This window comes from Sphaerodactylus townsendi, linkage group LG01 (genome assembly GCF_021028975.2).
Source record: "Sphaerodactylus townsendi isolate TG3544 linkage group LG01, MPM_Stown_v2.3, whole genome shotgun sequence".
Classification (NCBI taxonomy): Eukaryota; Metazoa; Chordata; class Lepidosauria; order Squamata; family Sphaerodactylidae; genus Sphaerodactylus; species Sphaerodactylus townsendi.
In genome coordinates this window covers 29,049,186-29,062,100 of record NC_059425.1, presented here as the reverse complement: position 1 = coordinate 29,062,100, position 12,915 = coordinate 29,049,186, and the positions used below count along the sequence as shown (strand labels likewise).

At 49.2% G+C, this 12,915-nt stretch overlaps 1 protein-coding gene across 11 annotated transcripts in view; it reads left to right on the top strand.

Moving 5' to 3' along the window:
- Positions 1–11,785, top strand: part of DTNB (dystrobrevin beta) — a 171,536-nt gene extending 159,751 nt beyond the window's left edge. For all 11 annotated transcript variants that reach the window (XR_007246191.1, XR_007246196.1, XR_007246195.1 and 8 more), the window contains 2 exons: positions 4,397–4,432; positions 7,775–11,785. Coding sequence is in view for 1 of the 11 variants with exons in the window: in XM_048516275.1 (XP_048372232.1) it covers positions 4,397–4,401 (5 nt within the window). In the remaining 10 variants the exon portion in view is untranslated. The remainder of the gene's footprint in view (positions 1–4,396; positions 4,433–7,774) is intronic.
- Positions 11,786–12,915: the final 1,130 nt, after the last annotated feature.

Sequence of the window (12,915 nt, the reverse complement as noted above, 5' to 3'; positions counted from 1 at the left end):
AGCCAACCTTCCGGCCACGCTTTTGATACAGTAACAGAACTTCGAGGGGTCCTCCCTGCACGTTTGTGGTCCTAGTTTGGACCGTTTTCCTACTCTGTGGAGTCCGATGTTGACAGGGCCTAGTCAGCTGTTAGACCTACTTACCTGTCCTCCTCTGGATCCTGCGGCCCTTCCTGGCGGCTGATTAGAAGCTTGCCGGGAGGGAGTTACTTAATTCCCACCTGTTGAATATAGTTAACTGCTCTCTTGAGCAAGGAGTATTTCCCGGGTGGGTTGAAGAAGGAGGCAGTGGTCCTTCCACTCTTAAAAAAGACCATCTTTAGGGATCCTGAGATTCACGGTGATTACCGGCCCCTTTCGAACTTCTGGATTTCCTGGAAGGTAATTGAGAGGGTGAATGTGCGGCAGCTTCAGGGCCTTCTGAGGACATCGGCACCTCGACCCCTTCCAGTCCGGGCTCTTCCGTGCTGGGCATGGGACGGAGACCGTTCTCATCGCCATCACAGACATGCTCCGCGTATGCAGCTAAGACCGAGGGCGGATCCCGAGCGCTTCGCTGGTGTTGGGTTCTCGATCCCACAGCAGCGCTTGATGTGGCTCCATCGACTTTAATCTTTGATCCACCGCCCTGGCTGCCTCTGGGAGTCGCGAGGCACTGCCGTCCTTCAATGGATTGCCTGAACTGTTTCTCCAGAAGAATTCGGGGGCCAGCAGGTATGAGAGCGGGGATAGAGGCCCTCCCACAGAGCCCCACTTAATTGTAAGGGTTCCCTCAGGGCTCCTGGCTCTCCCCGGGCTCTTATTTAACATCTACATCGGCCCCTTGCTCAGCTGAATTAGCGGAGTTTTGGGCTGGTCTGTCACCAATATCGCGGATGACGCACCTTACCCTATTGTTGATGGAGGAGGAGCGCCTCCTCACTTCCTGGCAGCTCTACAGCACTGTACTGGAGTCGGTTGTTGGTTGGATTTGAGACAGAGTAGGCTAAAGCTTAACCCAACGTAAGACGGGAGGTCCTTTATTGGGCCGGGGAGAGAACCGAGGGACTTTACGGCCGCCAAATTTGAGGGGGGCCAATGTTGGCCTTAACATCTCTGGCTCTCGCGAGTTCGGGGTCCGCCTGACTCTTCATTATCAATGGAGAGCCAGGTGTACCAGCATCAATTACCCAGGGTTGGCGCTCTTTCCACCTTCTCGCCTGGCACGGCGGCTGGCTCCCTATCTCTCCCAGTCCGACCCTGGCCACTGCGGTGATCCATCGCGACCCAGTCACCTCTCGGTGGCTGGATTATTGTAACTCTCTACGGCTCTGGCGGGCCTTCTCATGCATCGATCCGAAGCTGAAGTTGGTCCAGAATGCAGCTGGCGCTGCTCTAACAGGTGGCAGTTATTCCAGATCATATCACCCCTGTGCTGTACTTGCCGCCTGCACTTGGCTTCCGTGGAGTTCCGGATCGCTTTCAAGGTGTTGGTATTAACCTTTAAGTCTTTACAGCTGGCATGGGGCCCACATACCTCTTGCGGACCGCATCACCCCCCTATGTCCCTCATTAAGTAGAACGCCATGCCGGGCAACGGCAGATCTTTACTGGTGACCCCTGGTCCTGCAATGATAATGGGCTGGCCTCAGCCTCGGCTAGGCAGCCTTCTGACGGTTCTGGCTCCCATACGGCCTGATGGAATGCCTTACCTCCAAGGGTGATCGCCCGGACCCTCGGCGGGACCTTAACGAGTCTCGTAGAGGCCTGCAAGACGGAGCTTTTCCACCGGCTTTTGGGAGGCCGGCCGTGGATTAACTGCCCCCTATCGACACTCCGAAATTGAAATCAAACTGAGACTGCTGTTCCATCTTACAGCCAGCCTGCTTTATCTACAATTCCATCGCAGGCCCTGCCCACTTCCTCCCACTTCCTCCCTTCTTTTCCTTTTCCTTGGCCTTCGGTGGGGTGCCTGTTTTAAATAATTTATAAATTGGGTTGTTTAACCTATAGTTTTGTTGTAAACTGCTGCTTAGATTTTAGGTTTTAATGATTTTAGTATGTTATGCTGTTGATTTGCTGTTTGATGTAACAGCCATATTGGAAGCCACCTTGAGCCCTCCGGGGATAAGGCGGCCTATAAGTTTAATAAAATAAATAAAAATAAAAATGTTTTGCCGCACAGACCGTTCCTATTTTAGAATCCATTTCTAATTGTCACACAAACGGGTTGGGGGTTTTTTTTTGGTCCAGTTTGGTCACAAGAAGGGCCAGATTTGCAAATGATGTGCAGAAGTTGTGTTGGAGACCAAGTGGACATAGAGATTATAGACAAGTATTAAATACAGATGCATATGAACTCCAGCGTGAGCGTATCTGAGAATTGACCTGGGTAGGTTTTCCATAGCCGTGGTCCAGCGAGTGATTTATGCTTCCTGTATGCATCTGTGCTCCGTCTCTCTCCTGCAGTCATCCCTACTTCACAGAACCAGTATGTGCTGGATTCATCATCCCAAACAAATGCTGGCAAACTTTTATTTGTCCTTCATCCTACCCTCATTAAAATCTTCAGAGTGCAAAGAAATCCTTCCTCCTTATTTATTTATCCAGGAAACCTTTAAGCTGCCTCTCCTGGGAAACCTGTCCACCTTGAGGTACTAATGTATCAAATTGACAATCCAAGCGGCTGCCCGTAACCTATTTTATTTGTTTGAAAGTTTCTGCATCCCACTTCTACTGTCTCCACAGCTAACCTTAACAGCATCAATCAAGAAATAAGAGAATAAATCAGTGAATCAAGGGTTCAAATACAAAGTCCAGTTATGTCTCTTTGTGTGGGTTTATTTATGTTATCAAAACTTAATCACATTGAAACAGCCCAATAAAAGCCTGTACTTAGCGCAATCGATTCCAAATGCCAGGCGTAAAAATACTTCATCACTCAGGTCACTAATTAAAAGCTAGCCAATAGATGACTCTCTTACAACTTGTGAGAACTGTTTTTTTGCTATCAAGTCACAGCTGACTTACGGTGACTCTGTAGGGCAAAAGATGGCAAGAGACATTCAGAGGTGGTTTACCATTGCCTGCCTCTGTATACCAACCCTAAGTATTCCTTGGAGATCTCCCATCTGAATATCTTTCAGGGCCAACCCTGCTTAGTTTCTGAGATCTGAGGAGATCAGGCTAGCACAGGGGTAGGGAACCTGCGGCTCTCCAGATGTTCAGGAACTACAATTCCCATCAGCCCCTGCCAGCATGGCCAATTGGCCATGCTGGCAGGGGCTGATGGGAATTGTAGTTCCTGAACATCTGGGGAGCCGCAGGTTCCCTACCCCTGGGCTAGCTTGAGGCTATCCAGGTCAGGTTCCAAAGGCTCCCATCACCTTCTCTTGCTGAGGACCCCATCAGCCGAGTCTGTCTGCTCAGCCTCATTCAGATGTGAGCTCTTATGGAGGGAGGTGCTTTCTAGGTTAATATCAGCATCTTGGACTCAAATTCAAAGCAAATTGGTGGCTTGATATGATCACCACCCTAGCATTAGGTTACAAGACGTGCAACAGTGTCCTACACCAGCTGGATAGTCTTCAAAGAACAGCCCCATGAGTGATGCATTGCAGTATTCAAAGTCTGAGCAGCTTTTTCTTAGGGAGCCTCCTTATTCATTGGGATCATTGAAGATGGAGTGCCCTCCTTTAAGAAGCGTGGTGGTCTTTTTCACAGTTTGATGCACAGTTGGCAAGGGACTGTAGCTCAGCACTGAGCCCATCTCCTTTGCCTGCAGAAGGTCCCAGCTTTGGTCCCAGCATCTCCAAGAATCAGCTCTGAAAGAGCCTCTGCCAGTTGGAGTAAACTATACTGATCTTGGGTGTTGTGTGGTTTCCGGGCTGCATGGCCGTGTTCTAGAAGCATTTTCTCCTGACGTTTCGCCTGCATCTGTGGCTGGTATCTTCAGAAGATCCTCTGAAGATGCAGGCGAAACCTCAGAAGAAAATGCTACTAGAACATGGCCATACAGCCCGGAAACCACACAACACCCCAGTGATTTCGGCCATGAAAGCCGTCAACAATATACTGATCTTGATAGGCCAAGGGTCTGACTCAGTATAAATGCAACTTCATGTGTGGAATGTTTTGTCAAAAGAAGCCTGGCTTACACCTTTTCTTAAGGGTTTTAGAAAAGCAGTGCAAACATATGTATATGTATTGATGTTGATTTTTGATTGGACTTTCCAAGGGTCTGTTGACTTGTCTGGGTTTGAATGCCCCCTTGAGTACATGCTTGAGAGGTGAGAGTTACATGATTGAAATAAATGAAAGCTTGAGACAAGTGGCTGGATGGGTGTTGCCGCCATATGGAATATCTTACTACCCCCCCCCCCCTTAGCCTCTTCTTTGTCTCTCCATTGTTTTTCAGGTTAACCAGAAGGACTCAGTTTAGCCACTGATTCAAGTAAGTATATGGGCCTTTCTGCTCCACAGGACATGCTAAGCCATGAGTCCCCAGCCTGTGGGTTCTTCTGTGGCAGGCACCAACACCTTTCCTGGAGACAACCTTGTGCTTTTAGAAAATATGTGGGGCCAGGTGGGGTTTTTGACCAGCAAGGCTTCTGAGTGGAGATTTTATAGACTGTATGGATTTTTTAAAGAAGTTACTTTGGCAGCAGCTGCCATCACACAAACCAGAATATTTATAAGAACATAAGAAAGAGCCTGCTGGATCAGACCAGAGTCCACGTAGTCCAGCATTCTGCTACTCACAGTGGCCCACCAGGTGCCTTTGGGAGCTCACATGCAGGATGTGAAAGCAATGACCTTCGGCGGCTGCTGCTGCTCCCGAGCACGTGGTCTGCTAAGGCATTTGCAATCTCAGATCAAGGAGGATCAAAATTGGTAGCCAAAGATCGACTTCTCCATAAATCTATCCAAGCCCCTTTTAAAGCTAAAAGGGGCTTGGACTGTGTGACTGGAGTGACTGTGTGACTGGAGGTGAGCATTTTGTGGCTGCACCCACCAAGCTGTGTCAGCATTCCAAGTGAGCCTACAGGCTCAAAAAAGATTGGGAACGCCTGATTAGGTGATATACTTGTGACTGTGTCAAAGGCCATAGGTAGGACCTTGTGCCATTCTGGCCACAGAGACAGATGGGCAGACTGCCCACGTGGATAATGTTTCTTTATGAAGTTGAAAAAGACCTTTCTTTTGTTACTAGCATAACTGATCTGTTGCTAGCCAAACCATAGAGCAGCCATGACTGACTGCACAACAGTTTGTCTAGCCCAGTTTTGTTTCCAACCATGGTTAGATGCCACAGGAAAGCTGTAGAGCCAGCCTGGCAGACAACAAATTTTCAGGCTACTGCTAAGTATTTGAGAGCAGGCTGCCTCTACTCAGAGGACCCAGTTGGCTGTCACTATAGAAGTCCCCTCCATGAATCTTTCCAGCACCCTTTTAAAGCCATCTAAGCCAATAACCATCATCAAAACCAGCAGCAATTCCAAAAGGCAATCAGCCATTATATGCAGTAGTAGTTCCTTTTGTCTGTCTTAACTCTGTAAATCAGTTTCATCAAATGATTCCGAGTTGTTTTTACATGAAGAAAATTTTCTCTCCACTTTCTGTCCATCACATGTAGTTTTATTGTTCCATAATAGCAATCATGTATGATTATCCTGTGTGGACAAGACAGTCTATATCCAACTGATGCCTGTCATGCACCTGTAGCACAATATCCAACAAAGTGTGAATGTAGGCTGCACATTGGGTAGCAGTTGGCCTTTGTTAAAAAAAGTTGGGGTGCCATTGGCTGTGTTCCAAGTCTTCTAGCTCAAAAGCTGATGATAATGTTAGCTATTTTTGTTACAAGATCAGTAATTTCATTTTTTTGGTTCTTTAAAGACGTGGCTGCCCAACGTTTTCTGTAATGAAGACAAATGCAAACAATTTGTTCAGCTTATCCACCACTTCCCTGTCCTCTCTTGGAAACTTTATCACACCTTTGTCACCTGATCATCTAATAGCTTCCCTTGCTGACTTTCTCCTTCTGATATATTTAAAGATGTTATTTCTGTTTGTCCCAATACTTCTTCCAGCGAACTCCCCAGATTCCTTTTTGGTTGCCTGGCTGCTGCCTTGTGTCTATTGTGCCAGATTTTGTGCCCCCTCAGACTTTCCCCATTTGGGCTCAAGACTCTAACTTTCCAAAGGAGACCATTTATGGCTTCCTTGACTCCAGCTGTTCAGCATTCCAACCTTGTTTTGATGTTCTTTTTGCTCTTCCATATTTTAACTGTTATTGTGGTCTTCAATTAATTCCTCAGCATCTGAAGAAATTTGACCATCCCAATTCTTTGTTCCAATTTCATTTTAAGTAATCCCCTCACCATCTAAGAAGCTGCCTCTTCTGTCGTTAAACCAAAGATATGCTTGATCTTCCAGGCAATTTACCACTTACATATATCTATGTTGAATTGTGAGTCATTGTTCTCTAGTAGTTCAACCACTTTTACATCCCGCAGCTGATCCCAGATACTGCTCAGGATTAAATTCCCCTTTAGTCTGTTCATAACCATCCGTTCTAAGGCACATTCATGGGTCATGTCTAGAAGTTACCTTTTTTTCTCATAATTTGAGATGTTTTCCCAATCAATGTGAGGGTAATTGAAGTTGCCCACTGTTTATGTATTTAGATATTTAAAGCCTGATTTTCTTCCCAGTGAAGGCCCAAAGTAGTCGGCAAACGTCCTTCTGATTTTCTTCCCAGTGAAGGCCCAAAGTGGTCGGCAAACCTCACATCATGCCTGCTGTTGAGATTTAAGCTGATTCTGCTTAGCTGCTGCAGAATATCAACCAAGGAAACTGTGGAACTTTGTTCCCTTGAATGGCCAAGTTTTGAAAAGATTCTCAGCATGCTTTTTAGACATCAAAAGCCTGCATTACCCAAGATTCTCTGTAAGGTGCTCAGACCAAGGGCCAAACTCAGCCACAACAGAGGCCGTTTCTGCATGAATGCGGAAACGGCCGGGTCGGCATTTCCGATGCCGACCCGACGACGCTGGGACCGTCCGCACGGACGGTCCTGGAAAGAGCCGGGCAGCTGGGCCAGAGCCGCTCGCCAACCTCTCATGGTTCGACGCCGCCGCCGGTGTTTCGGGGACGCTTCTGGTTCTGCGCCGCCTGCTCCAGCGCAGGCGCATGAGCAATCCCTGTGGCTCGCGGCCGATACCGGGCGCCCGGGGACAAGGTAAGTGCTGGGTGGGGGAGGCGTCCTGAAGCCGCTGCCGTTCGCTCGGCAGCAGCTTACAGGCGGCGTTTCCCCAACAAGAGCGCTTCCAAGCGCTCTGGGGAAACGCCAGCTTCGCGGCGGTCGGGTGGCGGGCTGCGATGCAGCTGCGCTCCCTGTACGAATGGCGGCCTGGAGACGGTGTTTTTGCCGTCTCCAGGCCGCCATTAAATGCCCGTGCAGAAACGGCCAGAGCAAACAGTGCCCATCTCAGACTTGTTCTGACTCAGTAAAACTGTGCATGAAGGGGAGGGGGGGAAGGCAGAAGCCTCCTCTGCCCTGGCACAATGGTCCTGATCCGAATTGGCCCCGGTGTGCTTGCAGATGTTGTTTCAAGACAGTAATGTTGGGCTGTAAACCAACAGAAGTGATGTTGGGAACCTTCAGACCAGACTGATGCCAAATATCACCCCTAGGGCAACCCCAACAAAACTATTTTCAAACGATTTCAGATGACGCAGCCTTCTCGGCAGCAGAGCACATGACTCAGCTAACCGCCTTGTCTTGGTACAGGTAACAAGGTGTGAGCTCCTGTTCTAAAGACGTCTCTGCATCCTTCAGCCGAGGCATGTTCCAGCCGACACATCCACCATTGTGATGCCGTGAAGATCACAACCAGCAGGGAAGTGCCCTCCTTCTGACAGACTGAGTGGCTTTCCTAGGGGGGGAGGGTGGGGGGGCACTTCCTTAGGTTTGCATGTCCTGTTTCCATAGGTGTTCCCGTGCTAATTGGACAGAGCCTCATCTCGGTCTTGAGGAGAAATGCTAAGAGCAGCTTCTCAGGAATCCGAGCCACCCGCCCGTGAAAGGGTCTCAGTTTCCCACCCAGCAGCCTCGTCACCACCTCATCAAGCCATGGGCATCTCCACTTGTGACCTTCGCCCCCTCGTTTGCACGTTGAAAAGCAGACTTGCAACCTGCCAAGTTTCCTGATGCGCGGCGCCCTCCAAATGCTGAGCACGGACCCTTCTTTAAGCCACTCTCACATTTTCTCTCTCTCGCTGTCTTGCTGAATGTTGGGCTACCTTGGGGCTTTGCAGGTGCAGTATTGCCGTGCCTCACAGTGCAGGTAAGGCATGAGGGGGTAAGAGGCAAATGCAGACCCATGACGAGGCAAAGCAGGCTGGCTCCAAAGACGCCATCTGTCAGGAAGCTCTCCTGCTCAGGCCTCCCTGGAAGGTATCGGATCTGTTCAAAAAGCACGGCTGGTTTCAGCAAGGATGGCACAGGAGAGCTTCCTGGCGGGGAGTGTGCCTTGGGAAGTAATGGGGAAGAGGACATTCCTTCTGCTGGAGGAAAAGAGGTTCTTGGCAATTAGTGGGGGCTTGGCATTTGGGGCAATTCTGACTGGGTCCCGGCAGCTTTTTAGCTTGTGTGTTGGCTCATAAGCTGTTAAAAAAAGAGACTTCACTAGCCTGCTGATGGGGCTAGAGATTGTTGTCGCCTTTCTGTAGTGATTTGGAAACCTGTACCATCCATTCCACCCTCTGGTGGTTCTGTTTTTCCTCCTGGAGCTGTGGAAAGCATTCTTAGTACGGAGGAGTCAATGGTGTTAATTTATAGTGGACATTAAGCGAAGGGGAGCTACAAACCCTGGAGCCCACTCCTGCCTTCCTGCCTCAACTGGCTGGCCAAGGCAGAGGGACCTTGCTGGTTCCACCCACCCCTTAGGGGGCGTGTCTGTGTGTGATAGAGTGAAAGTAAGCAGCCTTGTTGGCTGGAAGCTTCATCCAGGCTAAATATTGTGAATGAACCGTCAGGTGGTTAGCGAAGTGATGTTAGCTGTGTTTCAGGATGTGTACTTAAGGCCTGCACAGCAGCAGCAGATGGTTCTCCTGCCTGTCATTGGGTGTGGTGAGCTGGATGGGGCAAGTGGGGAGTCAATTCCAAGCACAAAAGTTTGGCCTGAAGTACTTGAGGTCTGTGGCTGTAGACAAAGACATTCCGCTCATGCAACACCCAAAGGCAGGAGGTTCTGCACTTAGCCCTTATTCTGACTCAGGCTAGGAAAGTAAGATGTGAATGCTGAAAAAGTGCCCTCCAAAATCAGCTTGGAAAGCACCGTTTTGGGTCTTGTGAGCTCAGTGAAATCTACATTCAGAAACAAAATGAGGGTGAGCCCCTAGAGGTTCAGTTTCATGGTGGCAAACTCAGGTACCTAGGCTGAGGACCTTGAGGAAGGCATTCTTGACGAGGTCAGGTGGCCCCATGAGGTTTCTTTTTGTGTCCTCGCAGGGCTTTGGTGATAGATACACTTCCTGCCCCTAGAGGTTCAGTTTCTAGCTTTCATGGTTAACAGCCATTGGTGGGCGGTGACAGTCCTTCTTCTTGAATTGGTCTAATTCTTTTAAAAGCCATGTATGCTAATGCCATCACAGCAGTGGCGTAGCGCCCAGGGGACGGGGTGGGGCATCTTGCCCCGGGTGTGCGCTGGTCGTGGGCGTGGCGTGGGTGTTCCGGGGGCGTGGCAGGGGCACAGGGCACACAGTGTCCCAGGCACAGTTCCCACTAGCTCCGCCCCTGCATCACAGCCAAGCAAAACTAGTCAGGATTGCAATGCACTGCGACATGTTGGCCCGTTTGCAAGATCCATGCTCAAAATGTCACCACCTTGTGAGTCCCCATGTCATTCTGAATTGTGTAATCAGATTCTTCAGTTGAGGAAGAGGAAAGGGCATCTGGGAGTTCCGTTCCACTCAATCTTGCACGCCACAAATGAAAATCTGGAGATGTGAGGTTAATTCCTGCTTCCTTTGGAATTTTACGACCATTGTCTGAATTTTCAGACCTCCGTTCTGCCTGAACAAGGTGGCTTAAGCATCATTCTCTGCTGCAGATACGCAACATTGATAACAGTGTGTGCTCCTTTGTTTTCCCAAAACCACCAGTGATTTTGCAGTGCTTACCATTAAGAAGCAGCTCCATCTTACTCCTCCCCATACAGGGAGCAGGCAAAGAGTTATGCAGGTGACAGGTGAGTGGAGCAGAAGTCAAAGTGTTCAGTGAATCTTTTGGGAGGGGGTGGAGGGTAGCATCCTGGGAGTGAGCAGGATGCCTCGGTTGTTGTCCTGGCCATCCCAGGGCTACTGTAAGAGAGGTTGAGGTTGACACTCCTTCTCAGTAAGCTAAGAGGTTTGTGCTAAATGGCAGTGCCTACCCTCAGCCTGTCACTGACCACCTGCGCACCTTTGGAACCAGCCCTATAAATAGGAGCAGTTTTCCATGGAGCAGTAAGTTAACATCCTGTTATAACTAAAAAGTTATAACATTAACTCATCACTGTCTTCAGAGGGGAAGGCTCTGCTGCAGTCGTTTTTCCTTTTCCCACTAAGCCCTTTACCACTTAAGTAGGTGAGTGCAGCAAACCCAGTCGCTTCTGGCGAAGAAGGCTCGGGTGTCTGTTCCTGTTCAAACCATGACAAGATGGATAAGTGAGGTTTCGCAGCCTGCAGTCTGTTGCACAGTGACCCCTCGGTGCCATGCTCCTGGATCACTTCACCTGCAACGCCCGTATATTTTAGCCTACAAAGCAGTTGAGCCAGATGCTTTATATTACTGGAGCCAAAGGGGCTAGTGGCCTGGCTCCCTGCCAGGCTCTAAACCTGCCTCAGAGGGTGAGAGATTTAGAGGCAGCTGGCAGCTTACCCATCCTCTCCTCCTAGAGGCGCTTGGGAACAGCTCCCTTTTCTCCCAACTGCATCTCACCTGCAGCCCTTGGGAATGGAAGACAGGTGTGCCGCTGAGCTGTTGGAGCCCTCTGATGGGCTTATGCCACCCAAAACCTGTGCTCTGGGTGTTGTCTGCATCCCTTGGAAACATGTATGTTGTTTGGAGCCTGTTTCTTTGTGTCCTAAGACACCCATATCACCAGAATTTTTTAACCTATCAGACCCACTAAGGACAGTGCCCGGGAAGATGTGCAGAAATCCTTTGTCAAGCTGTCAGTCATCACACAGAGCTGAATCGTGTTTGGCAAATTGAATGAGGTGGACAATAAGGGGTCGGATACTTTCACAATCACAGATTGTGTTACTATCCTAAGCCTGAAGGGGATTTCATAGCATATCTGCATATGCCCTCTGGAACACCCAGCCATTGAAATCTCCAACACCGTTCGAGAAGACCATGCATACTTGCAGTGATTCGTCTCTTTGACCATGTGCCCTTGCAATGATTAGTCTCTTGCCTCGCCAGTGAAGGGTATTCATTTTGTTCTCAGAATCTGTTTCAGGCATTGCCTTCCCCTCAGTGAAGTTCTCCTTTAGAGAAGAAGCAGAACTCATCTGCTCTCCTGTCATCTCTTTGTGTTGTCCTGGGATGCAGATCTAGGATTATGTTCCCTTGAGGCCTCATTTTGAAACCTCATTGCTGACTGGAACTTTGATGGCTACTGGACTTGGCTTCTGCCTGAGATCCTGGGCAAAAATATAAAGAAGAGTTTGGATTTATACCCCACCTTTCCCTCCTGTAAGGAGACTCAACGTAGCTTACAAATTCCTTTCTCTTCCTTTTCCTTCAACAGACACTGAGTAGCCTAAAGTCACCCAGCAAGAATGTAGGAGTGCAGAACACATCTGGTTCACCAGATAAGCCTTAGCCACTCAGGTGAAGGAGTGGGTAATCAATCCCGGTTCTCCAGATTAGAATCCACCTGCTCTTACACCATGCTGTGAATCTTCTTGTGCAGTTGTGAGTCCATTCCTCTCTTGCTTTCCTCGGGGACTAGACAGATGTTCAAGTCTGCTGTTTTTTGCTGACTGCCTATTGTGGAATAAGGCTGGTTTGCTTGAAATGGTCCTTGAGTTCTTGAAAGCTTTCCCTTGATGTTGAGCTTCATCCAGAGGCAAACCTCTTTCCGGGGGCATACACTGGCAGGGGCAGGCAGCAGAAGACGTGGCTGGAGCAGCAGGACTCCTCCCTCCTACAAGCAGAGGCACCCTCTGGGCATCTGCTTTTCCCTGCACCAACCTGGTGAAATGGTGTTGAGGACTTCATATAACTTTTGGGCCTGGTAGGAGTTGATTTACTTCCACCAAGAGCATGTGGAGTTTTGCTGAGCTGCTTTGAGTGCCCAACCCAGTACTGAAGCCAGAGAAAGCACTTTTTCTGCAAACCTGTTTTTGGCAGTGTTGTTAGACCACTTTCCCTAAGCTGGATGGCCCAGGCTCATCTTATCTTGGAAGCTAAGCCAGGTCAGTCCTTGTTAGTACTTGGATTGGAGACCACAAAGAAAGCCCGTCCAGGGTTGCTTTGCAGTTGAAGGCAATGGCAAACCACCTCTGTTTATCTCTTGCCTTGAAAATCTGCAATATCACCATGAGTTGGCAGTGACTTGATTATACTTTCCACTAGCACCATTAGATCCCCTTCTTACACCTTTGCACTTTTCACTCTTCTCTCACTCAAAACCTGAAGTAGACAGTAGAAGTGTAAGAGAGAGGCAGTGTAAGAGAGAGGCAGTGGCGTAGCGCCCAGAAGGCGGGGGGTCTTGCCCCAGGCACACGCCAGGGCGGGGATGGGGGCATTCCAGGGCGGGCAGGGGTGTGGCAGGGTGCAGGGTACACACATGCCCCAAGTGCAGTTCCCCCTCGCTACAGCTCTGGAGGGAGGGGGATTGGTAGTTCCATTGCTGCTGTTTGGCTTAACAAAGGGTT